The sequence below is a fragment of the Drosophila busckii genome, chromosome 2L, assembly GCF_011750605.1.
Source record: "Drosophila busckii strain San Diego stock center, stock number 13000-0081.31 chromosome 2L, ASM1175060v1, whole genome shotgun sequence".
Lineage (NCBI taxonomy): Eukaryota > Metazoa > Arthropoda > Insecta > Diptera > Drosophilidae > Drosophila > Drosophila busckii.
This window is the reverse complement of record NC_046604.1, coordinates 18727232-18750357: the sequence shown is the minus strand read 5'-3', so window position 1 is coordinate 18750357 and position 23126 is coordinate 18727232. Positions and strand designations below refer to the sequence as shown.

The 23126-nt window shown below is 41.6% G+C and overlaps 1 protein-coding gene across 1 annotated transcript; it reads left to right on the top strand.

Moving 5' to 3' along the window:
• The first annotated feature begins 11748 nt into the window (after positions 1–11748).
• On the top strand, positions 11749–18891 carry LOC108608556 (zinc finger protein chinmo). Its single transcript, XM_017999979.2, is given in 6 exon segments — positions 11749–11895; positions 12062–12620; positions 15639–15856; positions 15914–16695; positions 16754–16901; positions 16969–18891. Coding segments are annotated over 5 exon segments (2499 nt in total). The 5' UTR covers positions 11749–11895; positions 12062–12502; the 3' UTR covers positions 18202–18891.
• The last annotated feature ends 4235 nt before the right edge of the window (positions 18892–23126 follow it).

The following is a 23126-nucleotide window of genomic DNA, read 5'->3' as shown; positions in this document are numbered from 1 at the left end:
CAAAAAATTTGCCAAGCAAACACTCAGTCAAGATTGCAACCAAGGTCAGCAATGACGAATGCGCTATTTGTTGCTGCTATTGTTGCTTTAGTTGTTGTTGTTGCTGTTGTTGTGTTCTGTACCAGTCGCAGATCTGAGCAAACACATAGCAACAAGCAGAGTAAATGCAAAAGAGCGAGCCAAAGAGCGCGAGAGACAGAGACAGCGCATATAAATATGTGTGCAAATTTTGAGTGCAAAAGAGAGGATACCGAATGCGCCTTTATTTATACACACACACACATATACACATATATATGTATTTGTATGTATTTCGCTTACCGCAGCAAAAAAGTAAATAATTTTTATTTGTCAGCGCGATTTCAGTTTGAGTCCGGGTTCTGTGCGCACACACACATGGAGATGGAGGCAGGCTCTATATGCATATAGAAAATGTAATTATAAACAAAAAACAAAACAATATATATATATAGTGTGTCGATCGATGTGAAGTAAGCTTAATTATTTATTAATTGTGCAACAAAAGCAGTGAGAACGTTTTATTTTTATTGCTTAATTGGTGACAATCATTCAATATTCACATACAGAGCCAGGTACATACTTGAGCAAGATCTTGTAGCTTTGGTTCTCACCTCCCTCGCATGCGCCATTGATTCCTGGAATTCCTTTGACTGACTAACACAAAGTTCTCACTGCTGTCGCTTCTCACACGCGCAGCATACAAATTGCAAAGCAAAGCACACGGCGCCGAATATCCTTGAAAGAGCCAAACACCGATAATAATAATAAAAGCAAACCCAAGCCCAAACCCAAACCCAAAAGCAAAGCCAAAAGCAAAAGCAAAAGCTAGCGCAGCTAAACTTGCGACTGCACAGCAAGCGGCAGCAACAAAAGCAACCAAACCAACAACAACAACAGCAGCAGCAACAACGGAAAAGATAAATCAAACAGTAACTAAACACACACACACACACACACACAAGCACACACTCATACAGTTTTTTGGCAAATATGCCGCAAGAGTGCGACAAGCTGCGTGTCCATCAAACTGTTTGAATACCCTACACTGCATTCAGATCAGGCAGCTAATATATATATATATAGATATATCAGTTGCAGCAGATCGTCCGACTAGAGGGTATTTAGTAATTGCGCTCACTCAATTAGCGCAATTTCTGTTTTTATTCGCCATTGCCGAATTTCGGCGTCGCCATCATCGTCGTCGTCGTCTACACAAATAACTGCATTTGACCTTGTTTCATACTGCGCATGTATGTGTAGCTTAGAACAAACAAGATATGCCGAATGTATGACTCCATGCGCTTGTGTGCGCCTGTGTGTGTGTATACCGGCTTATGCACATACATAGCAATATCAATGTGTGCGTGTTATGTATTTTTTTCATGCTTATTTGCTTTGCTTTTAACATTCGTTTAGAACGAAACTCAAACTTATTTAATACAGTCTGCTGTCGCAAGTGTTTTTTAATTCACACACACACACGCACACATGACTCACACCCATGCACTCGATTCGAACGCCTACTCGTGCATTAGAAAGCTCGTACTCTATATAGGGGAATTGGCACTAGCGCTGAGCAAATGATATTCGCACTAATAAAATGTTAAACGCAATAATGTTGCGCTCTCTCTCTCTCTCGCTCTCTCTCTCTGGCTATTTTTATTGAACATTTTGCTTTTGTTGCTCTTCGCTTATGCCAAAAATTCAAAATGTAGGTTAAATTTGCGGAAATCACGCGAATGCGCAAAAAAAAACACAAAAACTTTGAAGGTGAAAAAAAGAAAAACAAAATACAAACAAATGAACGAATTTTATTTCGAGTGCAGCGTAATTATTGATTATGCAATAAATGCGTGGATGATTTCATTTATTTATAACAAACAAACGCTAAATCAATTAGTGTGAGCAATTTAAAAAGCAATCGCAGTCTGGCAAAGACTCAGCGACGCCATTTTGTGCAATTGAAACTCACGTAGTGCAATTACAAATACATGCATGCATGTGTATGTGGGCGTGCATTTATTTTTTGCACGATCGTTCGTTCGTTCGTTCGTTCGGTCGGCGTCGCTGCAGTTCGATTCGCATGCGCTTTTGACTTCGTGTCGGCGTCGCTTCAAGTTCGTGGCTCGCTTTGAATTTTAATTCGTCGGCTTGCGAGTGCACGAAGGTTGACTGCACTTGTTGTTGTTTCAGTTGCCAATGGCATTGATTGCACACGTTGCTGCCATTGGCTGGGCATTGATTTCGCTGTATATTTCGCATACGTATGCGAATGTATGAGAGCCTAAGAAAGTTTTCATTAATTAATGCTCAACTCTTTGCGTCTCGTTTCAGGTAACTAAATGTTTTGTTTACTCATTAAGCAACCACCCCGTGGAGAAATATTTTATGTAAGTTTTCGCTCTACTAATTATCGATTTTGTTGCTGCAACCCTTAGAGGGTAAGTGCAGTGGCAACAACAGAAAGTACACAGCACAGAGCTTGCAGCATCGTTCCCAGGAGTAACTCAGCATATGCCCAACTGCCTCCCCCCCCCACACACAACTAATTTTATTGTTACAAAATGTTCTACTTTGGTTTGGCTGAACCACCGATGCACATGCTGCTGCTGCTGCTGCTGCTGCCCCACACAAGCAGCACACACCCCGCTTACGCTTTGACATGCAACCACAGGCAACAACAAAAGGAAAAACAACAAATTGCAATTCCTTTTGATGAAAATTCAAGTGTAAAGCGTCGCCAACCACCTTTGCCAGTCTGCGCTGCGCTGCTGTATGAAAATAAAATAGCGAGGAAAAATCTCGGCCACGCAGCAAATGCAGTCGGGCCCATTCACGCTTTCTCTTCAGCTTCCTTTTGGGCACGTGCTGCAAATGCGCTCGCTCGCTGATAATAATGAAGCCACTGGCAATGCAACCCTCTCCCTTTATCACAGAACTGAACTGAACTGAGCCAAGGGGTCGAGTGTGGCGCCGGGGTGAGAACTGCGTGTTGCTCTGTGCCTAATCTATGTTGCTGTGTTGCAGCTGCAGCAGCAGCCACCCCATAGAGTTGCTGAAGTGCAACAACTCAGTGCGCAACTCTTGCAACAAACCGGCTGGCGGGCTTAGTTAATTAAGCAACATCGTGAGCATCTTTGTTGCAACTCTGGGCAAGGGTTGCTCAGCAACAAAAAAAATGCTGTTAAGCTGTCAAAATTGCTGATGTGACAGGCGTGTGCCGTTTCAACTAATTGCAGTTTTCACAAGGATTTTCCTTTCATGCTGCTGCCAAACCGGTTTCTGTTTCTTGTTTGTGTTTTTACTGATTTCTGTCCAAATAGGTGAGATACTTGGTCCTTTTTGGCTTCAAGTTCTCAAAGTGACATTTGGCAAATGTTGCTGCGGCTTTTCTTTTTGGGGTTGCAAGTGCTTCAGTAGCCGGAATTACTTTTTAACTGCCGCACTTAAAGTGTAATTTATAATTTCGAAAGAATTGAATGCAAGCGGCTTAAGCTTGGCCCTTGCTAACTTCTAGTTAAGGCAGCTCCAGCTCCAGGCTGCAAATCAACTATAGTAAAAGTGTCAAAACAATACAAATGACGCACAGGCGCACAGACGGCCCCTCCCCCCAGTCTCTCTCTCTCTACACATAATTTATGCCCATGTACAGAAGCAGCAGAAGTAGAAGAAATGGAAGAACACGCACATTAAACGCAGGCTGCAGCCAAGAACGAAATGAAACTGCGGAAAAATCAATTTTCCTTAGGCTTAAGGGTGAGTGCACGCAGTTGGGGCCGCATAAACTTATATTTGCCTTTTTTTGGGGGTTGCACACGCACACACACACACACATATACACACACACACAGTTACGCACTTGTGCAGCAAATTGTCACCCAGTTTTTTAGGCGTTATGCCCACTCCCTGGTTTGTTGAAAGAGAAATAAGCAAACGAAGCTTTGAAGTGCAAAAGTGCAGCAGAGTTTGCTTTTTATTTTTTACTCTGCTGTGTGGCGTCTAATGCAATTAGGCAATTATTAAATATATGTGAGCGTGTGTGTGTGTGTGTGTGTGTGCTGCTAATTACTCATGCCGCACGCATTTTTGGCGCACTGAGGCGTATACACAATAATTTACAACAAGCCTGGGAACGTGCACTGAATGCGCAGGCAGCAAGCGAAAGAGAAGAGGCAGAGGCAGCAAGGCTAAAGCTAAAGAAGACGCGCCGATAAATGGGCAGCAAGAGAGAGGCAAATGCAATGTGTGTGTGTGTGTGCGTGTGTTTTATATATTAAGTTCAACTGCTGGATCGGCTGTGCCCCACGCAGGCAAATGTCATAAAGTGGACGCAACAAATTGTGCGTTTGTGTGTGTGTGTCACGCACTTGGCGAAAAAGTTTGGGAGCTTTTCGAAATGACGTCAGCAAGGATAATAAATATGAACAATGCAGCTGCAGCTATTACTAACAATAAAGTTAATTAACGCACTCGCTGATTGTTGAAACTTTAAGGGGCTTTGAGCCAAATCAAAACTTCTTCATTGAATTTATTCAATATGCATTTATTTTATTTAAAGAGCTGCGTATTGTGGGCGACAACCCCTAACAAGTTGTGTGCGTGTGCGTGTGTGTGCCACGCCCAGTTTTTTGGCAAATCACTTGACTTTTCATTAATGAAATTGGAGTTGGCTGATTTTTATATGTGATTAAATAAAAAACAAAGCGCAGACGCTCGAAGGAGCGAGCTCAAGTGGAAGATCGCATACCCTAACCCTAACCCTAGCCAAGAGCAATTACAGCTATGGCGGCATTAGCTACGCACTGGGTAAACCCTTTTGGGCTCTGGCTCATTGTATTATATTTCATAAATGTTGTGGGCTCGGTTTGGGGCCGCGCGTCAACGGAGACACGCAAACTGCGGCTTACCGAAAAGTGAAAGGATATATCTGCATAGAAAACGCGAACTGACGCGTATTTCGGCTCAGACTGAGACACACACACACACACACGCACACGCATTGCAACCCTCAGCAATATTCATAACGTTTTTTTTGGCGGCTATAAACAACATAAAAAAATTGTTTTCCATACGCATTAATGCAGCAATGCGTGCGCTTGAAAGGATTGCTGGCAAAAAGGACTCACGACAGTCCTCGGCTGCATGTGTGTGGGTGCTTTACTTTGATATGCGTATGCGCTTTGGGCACGCTTGAGTTATTACTTTCGAGTCCGCGCCGTCTGATTAACGACAGTCTTTTGTTTTAGTAAAGTGCGTCCCCCAAAAAAATAAAAACAATAGATGAAACGCATAAAAATTTAACTCGCTTTTAATATGTTAAAGTTGTATTTAGTTCAAAATTCAATGAGCGAAGTGGCGGCGTCTGAATTTATTGAAAAATCATGATATGTGCAGCAGCAGACAGCGCAGGAGTTGGAGGCGGAGCCGCAGTCAAGTCAAAGCGTCGATATGACAGCTTGACTGAACTAAAGCCCGCATGGCTAAGAGTGTGGAGCAAGCTAGACAAAGCCACTCACATACGCACGGAAATATGATTTTGTTTTTTTTTGTTGTTAATTTTTGAACTGCGGTGGGCGGGTGCTAAACAAAAAGAATTTCGAGAGAGTGGGCCAAAGTCTAAGCCTAGTGCAAACCTGGCCCCCCAACACTGATTGACGTGCCTTTTATTGATGCTCTTGATTGGTTTTTACCTTTTGCACACATAGATATGCGGTCTCGCTCTCACACTCTCTCGAGCGCTCTGCATGTGGCGGTCGTTAGTTCAATATGCGTGCGTGTGGAGTGCGTCTCGTCTGGCTCCCGCATCAGCATCAGGAGCAGCAGCAGCAGCAGCAGCTCAGTTATGATTTTATTACAGGTAGACACAGCTCTAGACTTGATGAATTGTCAATGTGTGTGTGTGTGTGTGTGTTTATATTTGCTTTGGACATTCGTCGTTGTTAATTTTTTATGTGTGCCTGGATGGATAATACCTACATATATATATATACCTGGCCAACCAACGGTTACTGCCTCCTCACCCACACTCGAGTGAGTGGGCGATTGTTTGCGTTTTTAATCAAATGTTTCTAAAACGCGTTGCGAATCGCGTATTTTTTGACGTATCGTTTGCTTGTTTAACTTTTATATCGTAATTGCATATCGCAAACGAAGAGAATCCTGCAAGCCCAACACAAACAAACTAATCAAATGTCTGCCATCGTCATCATCGATGGGCTGCCCAGCAAAAAAGTTAAATTTGTATATGTTGCTTACTTTTATTTCCGTTTCCTGCTTAGTGCGATACCTATCGCGCGGCTATCTGCAATGCAAACTGTTGTTGTCAGTTTCGCACGCGCTAATGCTTTAATCCTTGGCCAGGATACGCTGTCAGCTGGCAGCACAGGCTGTCGGCTGTCCGCGTGTATTAAATCGATGAAGTATTAACGACTTAATTGCATGTTTGTTAGACATTTTACTCACACACACACACACAGAGACACACACACAAGCAGCTGCTGCTCCTTTTAACAGCTTCGAGCAATAGGCGTTGCAACAGCGTCGAGTCCTTTGGCTTGTGCCTCGAATTCGATTAGAGTAATGGCCGCTTGAACTGAAGTTTACAAAATGTTGTTATTATTGCACAGCTAATCGGGGAATATCAATCATGAATTGAACTGTATACTCTTTATCCTTTTTGCTCCTCAACTCAAAATTAAATAAAGCTCAATGACAAACTTCATTAGAACAGAAATCAACTGACCAAATGCCAAACGCCAAACAGCAAAAATAACAACCCCCCAGTCCAAGCCCAACCCCCACCCCAAGCGTACCCAACCCTGGGCTGTCTACTTGGCTGCCTGCAACTAAATTAAGATTGAAATGTAAAACTGAAAACGTTTTACACAATTATTGAACGTCGATATCGAAATCGAATGAGTGTAGTAGGGTTAGATATATGCCGCTTGAACTGACTAATCGTACAGCGAAAACCACTTGCAGTACAGTGACTACAAATTCTGTGCACGACTGTTGTGCCCTTTGTTTTGTTTTGGAAGCGCGCGCTGGACATTTGACGATTTGTGCGAATCACTCGACTGCATAACTTACGATACCCTAAATATAAATTTAAAACGTAGCGCGACAACGACAGCAGCAGTCAGGATACTAATGAAGGATTGACTGACATTGGCTAAGGGGCTTAATATTATCACTCCAGCATGAATTTTTTGCAAATGAAACACTGCGCCCCACACACGTTGGAATAACAGAAAAAGAAAAATAAAATAAAATGAAAGAAAGAGTCAATGTATGGAAATTTTTGTTCAATCACAAATCCAATGATGTTCGCTTCGACGCATTTTGACAGTTAGACAGACGCACACACACACACACATATGGAGACTGTTGGGGGCGTGGGGCTTCACTTTGATGAATTTGCCCAGCGCTGGAGTCCAGGCGATTGTTATTTGTTTGAAAGGCTTCCATCCGGCTCGCCTTCTGTTTTTGTTTCTGTTTCTGTTCTCTTCTATTTGCTGGCCAATAGGCCTCTCTAGTCCTTTGCATCCTTTTGGGGGTACAGACTGCACCATTTATTTGGTAATATGCTGTGTCCTTTGAAAAACGCATCCCTCGGCTGGGCAGTGCATTGATTAGATTGTTTGGACTTGAGTACGTAAATATTTTTGCTTGCCTGTCAATTAGTGCGCTAAGCCCTTCAATGGTCGAAGTACAAATCCTGTTGGGGGGCAACAAAAGCTGGAATTAAATTTAACAAGCTACAGCAAATGAAAATGAAATTTACAAATATTGAACGACTGCAATAAAAGCCGAGGCCTTGTTGCCAAAATCAATTAGAGAATGTCTTGGCATTCAATCGATTTGCATAAAGCGCTCCTGACCATTTCAATTAACACTCTGACATTTGACAGGCATGGAACATTAGCAAAAATTGCATATGCCAGAGATCAGAGACGAGGGGAGAGCGAGAGCGGGAGAGACACTTTTTTGACAGCTTCAAATTCGAGAAGACAATTCAAGCTGTCAAATGTGTGCAGGTGTTGGGTCAACCTTTGCTTTGGAAACAATTGCGCATACGACGCGTGGCCTGCGTGAAAATTGCAACATTACAACATGTACAGGGGGCAACTGTGCGTCCAAGCTGTCCAACCGACCATCTGTCCAACTGTCCATCTATGCTGTGTGGGGGGTGGAGGCGCTGTCTGTTACCTTTTTGACATTTGATTGAGATTTGCTATCGTTGTTCTCATCAATGATATATACAATAAAAAAATACGCAGCTCGTATCTGGCTGGGAAAACAAAGACCCAAAGTTAACCATTCATGCCTCAGCTCATGCCCATTCCAAGCGCAATTAATGTAGCTGGACACAAAGTGAAGACCATGTCACATTTATTTAATACTTATAGTTAGCACATTATATAGCATATGACAAATTCAATGTACTCTAATTTTAAAGAGCGCATAAACAAAAAGCAAAAGCAAAACATTGCTGCTGTTTGCTTTGGGGGCTGGCAGCTGTTGGTTGCTGATTTCTCGTTTGTTAGCCTGTGTATTTTTGCAATAAAGCAACACACACACACACACAGGCCAAACCATCCATGCGTACCTTTCGATCCTTGTGTGATATTTGAATTCGTTGAATGAACGTAAACTGGCAAAATGTCCTTGTTGTTGTCGTTGCTGTCGCACTGAGAGTGGGAGCAAGTGGACACTTTTGGCCACTGAGCCGCATCAATGCTGCTGCCTTCTCATGTGTGTGTCTGTGTCTGTGTCTCTGTGTGTGTGTTTCTTTTATAGAAGTTTTGTCAAACGGCTCTGGAGCGAACAGGCGCGTATCTATTTTTTAATTTTGCTGACGAGGCTCGAAAACATACAAACGCAATTGTTCCTCGCCCACAATGCATTCCATGATGGCCAGCTCTGACATGTGTGCGTCTCATGCTGATAAGCACACCCAACCACCCAACCAGCCACCCACCCACTAGCCACTACCCGCGCTGTCCAGCTCAGCCGCGAAATGAAAAGTTAAACTGTGTGACGCGCGCGCCATTTCCAAATGCGTGGCAACCAAGGGTTCCGTTTCAGCCTCAAGCCTACAGCTAGCACTTGGAGCCAGCAGACCCAGGGCTGGGGGCTTGGTTTGGTTTGGTTTGGCGTGATGAATATTTACTGCGTGCGTTAACTGCTAACTACCTACAGGTATTTTCATTTTTTGACATTTTTAATTGGGTTTGAGCAATGCACACACACACACACATGTATAGAATAGAAGGGGTTTGCTATTTTGTACGCTGATGAATGTGGCATGCAACAAAGTCCACTCAAACTTTAAAGTAGCGTCTATATTAAAGCTGCATGTCTAACAATAAATTTTCGCACTTGTTTATTTGCAGGTAACTATGGGCACTTCTCAATGGGTTTGTGACTTAAAATAACGTTGGGTATTTATAAACTGATTTATTTTTATACCGACCATAACGAGTTTGTGACTCAGAATTACTCAATGCACAGCTATTTGTAATAGCTCGTAATATCAGACCCCCCGCTGTGTCGAGCTGTTGCCTGCAACATAATGTTATGTGTTCTGGCATAAGTCTGCCATAATTCGCTACTTTATGCAATTCAGCAAAATATATTCCATGCAGCTGCTGATTATGTGAGCGCTATAAATAGAGCTGAAACCTGTAATACTAATGCTGCAATGCCTTATAACGCTATCGATAAATATGTAATATATATAGCTGAGTTGAGTTCTTGGCGCTGTCAAATGCGTTAAGGACCACCCGCGAAGCAAGCGCGTAACCCTTGACAGGATGTTATTCCATAATAGCTGTCAAGTTCAAAATCAAAGAGTTATATGTACTAAACTTAGATTTTATGTCAACTCAGTGCACCTTGTGTTCTGTTTCAACTTGTTCTAAAATATTAACTAGCAATGTTTTTATTTGATGAAAACGCCGAGTTGCAAACTCACGATTTGCTGGCGCTGCTGCAATGTCTATTGGTTGTGTTTGTGGTTTGCACACTAAGTGTGGGTCTAATTGTGGGCATTGTGCGTAGACACGTTGGCAAGCAGGAGGTGTGTATTATTAACTGGCTTATTGTTATATTTATTTTGATATCAACACTTTTTAGCAGACAGAACGAGCAAAGCAAGAAACGTCCAGCAACAAATTCAAAGTATAGCACATTAATATTATAATGCATTTGCTTTGATGAAATGTGTGCACAAATAAAACACATGCAGCATATTATAATAAAAACAGTTAATAAAATGCGTCATTAACTTGAATTATTTGCCACACAAATCAATTCATTCAATCACTTTATATTATGTGAACTGCAACTGCAACAATTCGAATTGTCAAAGACTTGACAAGGTCTTTAAGTTGAAATACCAGCTATATATATATATTTGCTATATTGTTGCTATTGCGTTGCATTTTGGAATTGCGTAATTTTGATATTTTTTTTGGGTTACGTAAAGTGCGTCGTTCGATGCGAGCAACCCCAAATGCCATTTGGCAATCCCTTCCTGTTCCACATTCAAATCTAAGACAACAACAAAAGCTGCGCGTCCTCTTTATGCGTCTTCCAGCAAAACGCACGCGTATGTGTGAGTGCCTCAAAAAGGATTTACGTGTTTTTTTTTTCAACGCACAACGCAGTTCAATGTTGTTGTTGTTGTCAAAACAGATAAATTTGGCACCGAGCAGCGGCGCCATAGGGGTAGGTATAGAAAGAGAGAGAGCAACAGTGAGAGAGAGAGAGAGTGAGTAATCTGAACTATCTTGCCTTGAAACTTGAAAGCATTCCCTTCAGGTGGCTTATGATGTGTTTTTTTTATCTCAACAGATCAACAGATTTTGCTCTATTTTGAATTTTTGTGCGTCTTCGTTTCGCAGCGCTCAATTGCAGCTGTGCAAATTCCCTAGAAGAGCGAAGTACAGTTAGGCGCGTTCTTCATTCAATTAAAATTATTTCTACGCTAGTTCCAACTCAACTCAACTTTGTGCGCTGCTGTTGCCTTCAGTTAATAGTGAACTGCAAACTTCGCTGGAATTTTTTAATAGCTTTTTACCGATATCTTTTTTTTTGGGGCAACGGCAACGGCAACGGCAGAAGCCGTTGATTTTGCAACATTCATGCCTCGGGGCGCTGTGGCCAAAGGGTTTTGGTTTCCACATAACAGCAGGGGCAGGGGCAGTGCAGGCTGCAAAGGTAGCGAGTCCGCAAAACAACAAAAGAAATACAGAATAAAGTTGCGCGGTCGCATTTTTCTAACGATTAAACAAATTCGGAGAAAAAAAGCGCATCCCATGCAACGGCAGCAGCAGCAGCAGCAAGAGTAGCAAGCTCCGAGTTGGCGTTCGTCACCTGCAGTTTCCAGGAACTGGCAAGCGTCCAAGGTTAAAAGGCACGCAAGGAAACTGTAGACGTAGCAGCAGATGAGACGACGCATACAAAAGCCCAGAGAGCAGGAGCGAAGCGTAGGGAACAAATTGTAGTTGCAGCAACGTCAAAGCTGTCGGCGTTTTTTTTTTATTTTAATTTTGCGCTTTTTTTATTGAGCTCTACACTAATTCCGGGAATTAAATCGTATCTCTTTTGGGGGCCAGCTCTAAATGCTCGATTAATTTCTAATAAATTGGTTGACGCTGCTGGCATCGCATAGAGCAAATGCTGCAGTCGCAGTCACAGTCACAGTCGCAGTCACAGTCACAGCAATCGGGTGTATACGATATAGAATTTCATATACGAAGCGGTTGCATTTTGACGATGAAATCTGAAGCTATGCGGCTTAGACGAACCTCACGAACAATCTCAAGAGCGAGACGGCAACAGGCAACAACAGAGCGCGCGAGTGAGAGGGTGAGACCGCTAGAGCTTTACGCTTGTTGCACCTAACTGCTGCCTCTGCCGCTGCCTCTGCTGCTGCCGAGAAAAGCAAAGCAGGCGGTGAATTTTTCTTCTTGTCAACGCATCTTAACCTAATACGATAATCCAAATAATTCTTTTCAAAACATTCTCGTTGCAGCATTTGTCGTGTGCGGAGTGCGCGTCCCGAATTTGAACAACAGCAACAACAGCAGCAACAGCAACAACTTTCGTTAATAATATTGTTTTGTTTGCTATACGACAACTGAACAATTGAATAATAAAAGGCATTTCATGCCAAAGCTGTTGACAGCGCACAAACTAAACAAACAATTGCAAAATTCCCTTTGGCTAAGAATTGTTAGTGGCCAAATTGCTTTTATGCAAAGCCGGCTGCTAATTAATTCAACAAAATTCCATTTTGGCAACACACAAAAATATTATCAAAAAATCAACAATAAGCAAAAGCAAAAGCAACAACAAAAGCAAGCAACAGGCTTTGCCAGCAACAACGTCCTGCCGCCCACAAGGCTAAATCACAAGAGCAACAACAACAACAACAACAACAGGAGGGAGAGCAACAAATTGGACAATTAGCAAAATGGATCCACAACAGCAGTTCTGCCTCAAATGGAACAGTTACTCGTCCAATCTAGCAATCACATTCTCCAACCTATTCAAATCGGATCTGCTGGCCGATGTTATATTATCCTGCGATGGTGAGTGCCAAAAACAAATTAATTTATTAACTATAAGTGACATTAAAAGCAATGCAAGCTGATTAGACACGACTTGAATAGAAAATTAAAGGCTAACAATATGCGAAGTAATGTCTTTGGGTTGCACGCCTAAAAGCATGCTTTAAATTTGCGTTGTGCCGCCTTAAGATATTGAAACGATTACAAGCGCTGCTTGAGCCTCTTTTTTTTATATTTTGGCTAAATCAATAAATCGACTTTTTGTTTATGTAATAAACAAGCAAAGGACAGACAAGCAAAGCCAAGCAGACAATGAGACAGACACACACACACACACACACATAAATTGAGGCATGTTTGTGTGTGTGTGTGTGCTAATAAGCCAGCAAAGCAGCATAAAAGGCAAAGACGAAGGCAGATTTTCCAAAAGCCCAAACGACTGACAGACAGACAAACATGGATTTTCCTTTTTGGGGCCAAAGAGACGCGGCTCCTTTTTATATATATGCGTTATGTGTGTGTATGTGTGTGTCTCTGTCTGTGTGTGTTACTATTTCATTTACAGCTTTTACTACAGTTTTATGGCGGCTTATTAAATGAATATAAATGCGGGCGAGCGCGTCGGCATTTAGCAGCGCTTTATAGGTACACACACACACACACACACACACATACCTATCTATTTATTTAGTATTTTGGCCGTCGAATTGTGTTAGGTCAGTAATACTTTTGGGACTTTTGCATGTTGTGGCACATTTCCATCTTTGGGATCCTTCGTTGGCCCTTTTTTAAGTACGCATTTTGAGTTGCCTTTAAATATGCTCCAATTCTGTCTGTGTGTGTGCTTTGACGTATTAAAGCCACAGCTGTTGCCTTAAAGCTAAAACATTACGCATACGCAGTGTGTGCATATGCAGAGTTATTGAATAAGCAATGCCAGCCGCTTGATTCGCATGTCTGTTTGTTGTTATCCGAACTGTGTGCTTAAGTACTAAGTGGGTTTGAGTTGGCTGTGGGCAAAGGATTCCACAAATCCGCATATCCTTCGCTCTGTCTGGTCCAGCCAAAAAACAACAAAAATAGCAAAGCCCTCGCTATATCAATCGAAGTGCTACTACTTTTGATTAAAATTTCGAAATGCGCAACCCCCTACATAAGCGAATGTTGTTTGGTCGTTGCTTTGTTTTGACTGCTGCTTTTAATTGAGGTTTTCATATTTTTTTGGACCACCTCATATTCATATTATTTTTTGCTTTCCATTTTCAAATGAAGCATTAAATATTTGCCAACAAAAAGAGTAAATAACGTATGTTTCTTTCAACTGTTTTTGAGTATTCATAACATTTATATGGAATTTGACTGGCATTGGTGTTTCAGCTCTTGAGAAATGAGCACTTTTGGGAAATGAACATTTGCCTAGCCTCGAGCATTTAATACTCATATGTAGTATTCCGAAAAAATATAGCGAGGGATGTATTTTTGCTGTTCCAAGGGGTTAGTCTCATACCACATAAACATATTTTTATGCACTTTGTATTGCATAAAGGGTATACTCAAGTTATGTGACAGCCTGAAGCAGGCAGAAAGTCGCTCATACTTCATTATCTATTTTTATAAATGTCAAATGTTTAGCGTTTTTATTCTAACTTCGATTTCTTGCAACAAAAGTTGTTTAGTTTCTATTAAATTAAATGCTGACAACATAAATGATTCATGCCGCACATTAATTGATAAGATTAAGACTGAAATCAAAATAAGAATTAACAACAAGCAGCGCTGCTGTCATCTTTTTGGTAAACAACAATTTGAAAGTGCATTAAATGCGTCGCAGCATTAAATAAAGTTCCAAACATATGGAATTTCATATGTATATTAATATAATATGCGTATGTGTGTGTGTGTGTGCGGCAGAACGTAAACAAGAGCAGGCAATTAGTGTTATTTTTTATTTGTTTATCAGCTCAGCTATTCAAATACATATGCATTTAAATATATATATGGCGTGTATATAGTTGCTGCCTATTAATTTTATTTGCGTTTTCTTGTGACCCAATTTTTGTTATATCAAGTGTTGAAAAAATCAGCCAAAGATATGAAAACAAACAAGTGGAATATATTAGACGACTGCAATGTTCAGTTTCGTATATTTTATTACGTATACGTAATGCGTTTCGCTCTGCGGGTAACCTTGACAGCAGAATATAAACACGAGTTTGACGCTTCTATATGGGCGGGCTGCTTCCTTATCGGCGTCAGTTCCCAAAAACAATTGACACACATTTCTATAACCAAAAACCCACGAATCTATATTTTCAAGCGATAAGATTGCTCGCGCTTATATATACATATATATATGTGTGCTTATGTATTTGTGCATCTGCTGGCTAAACAATTACTTAATGCTGTTTAGCCCAACACTGCGCCGAGCACAACAAGTGCCCCATATAAAAGTTTGGCTAAAAGCGTACGCGTGAAAAATTGTAATGGCCAATTGCCCTCAGTCGCAGTCGCAGTCGCTGTCGCAGTCGCTGTCTTAGCCTCAGTCTCAGCATAACAAAAGGCAAAGCCATAAAAAAATACTTCAAGTGTCGTTGAGGGCAAAAAGGATATGCTTTTGATATTGTGTATACGCCACAGTAGCAGCCACAGCTGCTATATATATGTCACAGGTACACACACACACACGCACACACATACATTTGTGTAAGTGTGTAAGACGAGGGCCAAGACATTGATGTTGATGTTGATGCTGAATATAACTCACACCCACCCACACATTGGAGGGCAAATAAGTGCGTCTGTGTACGTGTGTTTAAGCATATTTGATTGCTCATGTATGTGTGTGTGTGTGTGTAGCAAGGAAGTCATTTTCCTTTTTATGCTTTTCTCTATACATGTCTGTCTGTCTGACTGACGCGATTTTTACGAGTTCAAGGTCTTCTCAGCTTGCTCTCCCTCTCGCTTTGGCGTGGCGCCACCTGTTGTGCATAAATTCCCCACACTTTGCTAATAAACACCATTCCCACTCTGCTCCGCCAGGCGTCGTCTTCAAAGCCCACAAACTTATATTGGCCGCCTGCTCGAAGAAGTTTGCCGATCTGTTTGAGACCACGCCCACAAATGGCCAGTGCGTCATCATCCTGGAGGCGACCACGTCGGACAACATGGCCGCACTGCTGGAGTTCATGTACAAGGGAGAGGTGCATGTGTCCCAAGAGGCGCTCAACAGTTTCCTCAAGTCCGCCGAGAGTCTGCAGGTGAGTTCGTCACTCTCAATCCAAGTAATCGGAATTAATTGCCCATTTGGCTTGCAGGTCAAGGGTCTGTCCACGGAGACTGGTCGCTTGGCCGCCCAGCAGGCTCAACAACAACACATGGTCGGCGATCTATCGCCGCTGGACTCACCCACCGGACGACGCAGCATGCGCAACAGTCTAAGCGGCAGCGGCGCAGTCGGAGCTGCGGGCAACGGCGCCATTTCGGGCAACGGCAATGGCCTGAGCCTGGCCAGCGCCTTCAGCGGCATGGCAGCGGCCGGCGGCATGGCTGCGGCTGCTAGCATAGCCGCCAGCGGATTGAGCGCCTTGGCGACGAGCGCAGGCGCGCTGGATCGCTGCGGCAGCGCGGGTGGCAACATCGGCAGCGGCTCGCCCTCGGGCATTGGCCCATTGAGCGCTGGCAGCGGCGGCGGCGGCAATGGCGGCAGCAGCAGCGTCGGAGGCAACAACGGACCCATCAGTCTGGGCAGCGGCGCTGGCGCCGCACTGCACTTGGGCGGCGGCTCCACCAACATAATGAAGCAGGAGTGCGACTCGCTGATGCATCCGAGCAGCTCCTCCTCGATGGGCTATGTGCCGCCCATGTACCACCGTCCCATGCAGCCGTTCAACGAGCCGCTGCGGAAGCGTCCGCTGCGCAGTCCCTTCGCCGAGCAGGAGCTGCGCGGCAGTGTGCTGCGAGATGGCTCCAAGAACTCGTCCGAGTGCCCCAGTCCAGTGAACAAGCCGCCGTACCATCGACCCTCGTCCAGCGCCAGCTCCACAGCGCCCACAGAGGCGGACACAATGCACTCGGAGCGCGCTTCGCCGCAGTCCAGGTAAGCTCCACGCTCGGTCTGCCCATAACCAATCTCTGATTATCTTTTGGCTTTGCAGTCGCTACGAGAACAACAGTCCCAGCACCACGGCGGGCAATGGCAACACCCCCAGCCACCTGGTGCGCATTGTCAAGTCGGAGCGCAACAATGGCAGCGCCAACGAGGCCAATGATGACGACCGCGAGCTCATGGATGAGTCCACAGATGTGCGTAGAGCGTGCGCCGCTTTCCTGTTTCCCTTTTAATCCTTTTGTTGTGCTTCTCCCCATTTAGAACGGCGCCGAGGATCTGCGCGTCAAGCTGGAGAACTCAAACTTCTCACCGCCACCAGCGAACTCGAACACCTCGTCGACCACACCGAACGCGCTGCTGGAGAACCTGAAAAACGCCGACGGCTCGTTGTCGGGCAACTTGGCTGCGTCCATAGCGCCGGCGGACATGCTGAACGTGTGGAACGCCACGAAGATGAACAACAAGAACAGCGTGAACACCGCCGACGGCAAGAAGCTCAAGTGTCTCTACTGCGACCGCCTCTACGGCTACGAGACGAACCTGCGCGCCCACATCCGGCAGCGCCATCAGGGCATCCGAGTGCCCTGTCCATTCTGCGAGCGAACCTTCACGCGGAACAACACCGTGCGGCGCCACATCGCCCGGGAGCACAAGCAGGAGATTGGCCTGGCGGCCGGCGCCACCATTGCGCCGGCCCATGTGGCGGCAGCGGCGGCGGCAGCAGCGGCCGCCAATCACTCACCATAGGAAGCAGCCGCAACGGCAGCGGCAGCAGTAGTCATGAGCGCGCACAAGGAGGCGGCGAAGCAGCGTAAACGTAAATCACTCAAGATGGCATTGGAGAAGTGCATGCAGCGGCGGGACGCGATGGCCGCTGAGGGCGGCACTGGGGCAGGGGAGCAGGGGGGCGAACAGGCGGCGGCGGCTGCAGCAGCGGCTGCGGCGCGGGCGGCGCAGGATCTGCTGAGCTTTGGGCAGCAACAGCAGCATCATGTGCACCACGAGCTGGCGATGCAAATCAAGGCGGCCATGGCCGCCGAGCAGGAGCAGCGCGAGCAGCAACAGCGGGCGGAGGCCATGGACACCACGGCCCACAACACGACCACAAACACATCGGCGGCCACTGAAACGTCGGCGACGACGACGACGACAACGACGACAATGACGGGCGATGCGTCGACCACAACAACCGACGGCAGCGATGCGGAGGCCAGCGAGGCACCCTCGCTAGCCATGGACATTGATGAGCCCATGCGCTCACCCGAAATGCAGCCAGAGTCGGAGCTTGTTGTGGTCGAGCCCAAGATCGAGCCGTTGTCGGACAGCGAGGAGGACGAGCAGGAGGAGCATATGCCCTTCGCGGAGGAGCCTCTCGACGACGATGCCGACGATGGCATGCAACGCACGCCCACGCCCACAAGCCAAATGATGCCACACGAGGTGCCCATGTTGACCTCCACGCCCAAGGTCAATGTGGATGCCAATAACGAGTAAGCCCAAGCCCAAGCCCCACCCCCCAAGCCCAAGCCCAAACTAAGTTAAGAATTGATGCAAATTTATTGATTGATTGAGTGATTATTGATGATAAACGATTTACGCGCGCGCTATGAGCATCGCAGATCAGAGTGAGATCTGGCGATGACGACGATGATGATGATGATGATGATGATGACTACTGTTGCAACTGTCGTTGCCCTCGGAGACCACCAAAAAGACCTACGCCTGCCCCCACTGGCCTGGCCTAGGCAATTGATTAATTTTACTAACTAATTTAACTAACTTTATTGAATAACAGAACTCACCTTAACACACACACACACCAACACACACGCACACACACATCCATGTATTTGGAACGCATGATTTTCCTTTTTTTTAACTGTTCTTCGAACCCATTTTAACACTAAAACAGCCACAGCCACAACAAGAATTTTAACTGAGAGAGCTACAATTGAATTTTTATTATTAAATGGCAATTTTAAATAATACTGCAATCCGGTTGAAAAATCGTTTTCAGGGTGCTAATTAACGAATCAAGAAAAGAAAGAGAAACCAATTAAGAATCGCCTCAAAGCAGAACAATTGAAAACTCTATGAAGGAAAATGCAAGAAAATTAAAGTGAAGAAAAGTTTGAACGTTTTTGATTGGTACCGCGCATGTAGCTGAAATATAATAATAATAATAATGATAACAATTGTTTGTGTGTGTTTTATGTAAAATTCACAATTTGTTTAAACGTTTTTCGCCTCTGAAATCAAACAACAAACAAACTGCAAACAAAATAAATGAATATGCATAAGCATACTCACTACTACTACTACTACTTACTACAACAACAGCAACAAATACTACAAAGCAACAATAGCAACAAAATCGCAACCACAAGTACCTGCAATAATTAAATAGTATAAACAACAAAGTAATATACACAAAAAACAAAATGAAAAATGAAAAAGGAAAAAAAAATGAGAATGAGCAAACTACAATTTTATTGCCTTGGGCGCCAACTGTTTCGGATTGTCGACTTTTTTGTAAATAATTTTATTAAATTTATAATGAACGACAAGACAGTTGGTCTCGCTTAACACTTGGCCCCGTGCCATGCTCCCCCTTTTAAACGTAATACCCTTAAATAGCGTCATTTGCTTTATTGAATTTAAACGTAAACTTACAAAAAACAAATCTATATGTGAATAATGATTCTTATTTAGTATTCCGAAATTCCGAATTCGAATTCGATATCGATACGTTTCGTTTCGTTATGTTGATTTCAAAAGTTTTGATTTTTTCAACCAAGCAGATATAAAACAATTGGTTAATTGGGTGCCTATTAAAAAACGATTAAAAACTACTAGTGAAATTTTATAACATAAATGAAAACTATAAAGCATATTTATTAAAGATAAATAGAAAAGCGAATAAACATAATTATTATAGCTTAAATAAACTTGTTGAGAAAGCAAAAACCACTCAAAAACGTTCTCAAAAACTTGAAAGCAACATCATCAAATAAGCAACAATATTTACAGCAAATCAAAAACAATTTAACGAAAATGAAAATGAAAATGAAAACTTTTGGCACGCCTTTGGAAAACATTTTTCAAAATCAATGTATTTTTATTTGAAACAAACGACAAAACTACAAAGAAATTAAATTCAAAATTCTGTTTTTCGGCCTCATTGACAAATTTGATTTCTATACAAACCGATTATAATATGCTGTAAAATAACTAAAATGAATTATTGTTGTGAACAAAACTATATAATGAAAAGTATGTCCTCCCCCCCTCCCCTACTAACCCGCACGCTACCCACAGCACTGTAAATACATATGAAATAATATTTTATACCTAAGCATCAGTTGTAAATTAGCTTAAGCCATATAAAGCGTCTATTCGATAAATAATATGCGCATATGTAGGAACACTTAGGCTCGCCAACAGTTGCTAGCAAGAAGTTGATTTGTTTATATGCATTATGATTAATTTTCGATTTTTAGTTTTTCAGTTTTTAAGAGACTACAGGGTGATATATGTACACACGCACACACGCACACCAACACACACACAGAATTGTACAAATACAATAGTTAAAAACAACTCAAATAGTATTCAAGAAACAGCATGCATAAGCAAATAGCCAAATGTTAAAATATTTATGCGATATTTTCATATATCGAATGTTAATCACACACACACACACGCACAATTATTAGAGAGAGAGTGCAAAATTTGAATACCATAGAAAGCAAATAGAACTAGTTACTACCGCTACTATGTTGACGCGCTGAGAAGCGCATAGAACGGTCCTAACTTATTTATTCGTTACATTTCTTATGTAGTTCTTACGTAATTTACCCAAAACCCAGTTTGTTCTGTGATGTGCAGTGCCCAAACCTCGTTTGGCGCTGCAATATTTTTTTAAATAATTTTTTAATTACTTAGTTTCTTTTCTTGTTTTTACCAACAACTCGAAGGAAGAAGAAGAACTCTTAGGTCGAGCAATCTTTTGTAATTAATTGCAATAACAAAGAAACTACAAACAAACAAAGCAAAGTGAAAGAAAAACTGCTACAATACATTTATAATTAATTATTGTGTATAATTTAATATTGCTTGATAAACAACAAACCACCTTTTGTCCCCCTATCCTATACTATCTATATGTCTATCTATCCAACTATCTATCTGCTCAGAAGGCAGGCAACGCCTACACCACCACTACATAGACAGCTCGACGGCCCCGCAATGTTCTCTGGAGTCTGAATTACATTTTATTTTTAAGTACGTTGTGGGGGCGGCGAGCTGCTCTTGGAGTGGGCGTGGGCGTGGGCACATTGCGCCTTAATTTACACATTAGCCTACGTTGTTTAGATTTATGATTTGATTAGATATTAGGTTTGCGTATGCGTTTATTCAGGTACTTTAACTTTATGTATGTAAATCAAACTCAGGAACTCATATACCTCAGAATGGAAACTACCTCTTTGTTTTTAATTGTTTTTATTATTGGTTTGCTCAACAAACAAACAATATAAAAAGATTAAAACAAGTTAATTTGAAGATGCTAACTGAAAATAGCTTTAGTTCAGAATACACACACACACACACACACACAACACAAATGAACACACACACACACAGAGAGAGACATTTGTTTTAGTTTTACTTAAGATTAATCATATAAATAACTAACTTTTAATTGTAACTGACAACAGCAAACAATACAATAGCAATTATTTGAATCAAAAATAGTTAAACAACAATATCGAACTGCAATAGTAAACGTAACTACCTCAAATGGTCCCCATAGACTGTGCAGTAAAGCAAATAAATAAAACACATCAATTAAACTTAGTCTTATGTTCTTACACAGCTTTTGTTTATTATTACACACACACACACACACACACAACCTTTCGGCTTTTTATTTTGGCAATAACAACATTTAAAAACTTTTGTATTTACAAAAACGAATCAATTTGTAAAACTTTCGGCTACAATTAAGGCAACAAAATTTAATTAAAATTAACTACAAAAAATACATGTAATCTATAAATATATATCTTTATAGAACCCGCTCTTTTTAGATAAGTTTTTGTAAATATGCGCTAAAATTAACCAATACGAAATTTCAACAATTACAGCATACATTTAATGTAAATTGCAAGATTTCGGCTAATACTACATACGAACTCAAACTATACGAAATTGATAGCCAACATTTAAACTACATTATACCTACTGCTATATATGTAGAAGATCGTGTAAGGTAAACTTGTATACATAAAATTCTTTGGCAAAGCAACTAAATGAGGCAACCTTAAAATTAAAACTAAACGAAAGTATCAAGTAACACAATATATTAACTAAATATATAAACACAACCCAATACAAAGAAATTATTTAAGGCATACAAAATTTAAGAAAACAAAAATTTCACAAATACCCAAAAAAAAAAGAGAAAAACGAAAAAAAAATTAATATGAAAACGATAATTTGAATAATGGTATACTTTTTTAGAGCTATGCGTAACTGTCCAATCATTTTGATGGCAGCCAATACACCTAATTTAAAATGAAACCCAATGGTTATAAAAAAAAAACTACATAATATTAGCAAGCAAAAAAAAATCATCCAAAAAAATATTCTTAAAGAAACATGCGTAAATATTCAAAAAACAAAAAAATAACTTTAGGCTAACATTTGGGAAAAAAAAACTAAAATTAAACACATATTTTTATGAACTACTTAAACCGAGATGAACATTTAGGCACTCACTAAAATACATAAGCGAATTATGTATATTAAAAATTTAACAGTTATTTGGATAAATATTTATTTAAAGCATAAAAGCTTGAAATAAAAATGACACATTTTAGGCCAAACTTTTGACAAAAGGCGGCCTAAAATAATTTCTTTGTAAAATATAAATGTATTTGCAAGATCTACTACATTAAGTGACGAAAAATAAAAAGCTAATCTAAATTTTACATACAAACATAAATTCAACACATACATGTCGCCATTTTGCATTTAACGCGTATTCTTTACCAAGCAACTGCAATTTCTAAACATGAAAAGGAACGCAAATGTAAATAATAATACTTACAAATAAATAACAATAATAATGTTGGAAATCAATGTGTATGTATTTTCAAAATTTTGTTCATAAACTCTGCAAATGCTGTAAATTGTTTATTTTTTAATAAAACTTACCGTTTATTTGAGCTGTATAAAATATAATTGTGTAAGCGAAAAACGAAAATTATAAAGAGAGGACTTACATGAAAGAAACTGTGTAAAGTGTAGAGGTACAAAATTCGAAAATAAAACAAAATTTACGCTATAAAAATAATGATGAATGTAAACTTTGACATAATAATATTGTGTATGTTGTGTATACATTATATAAGTAA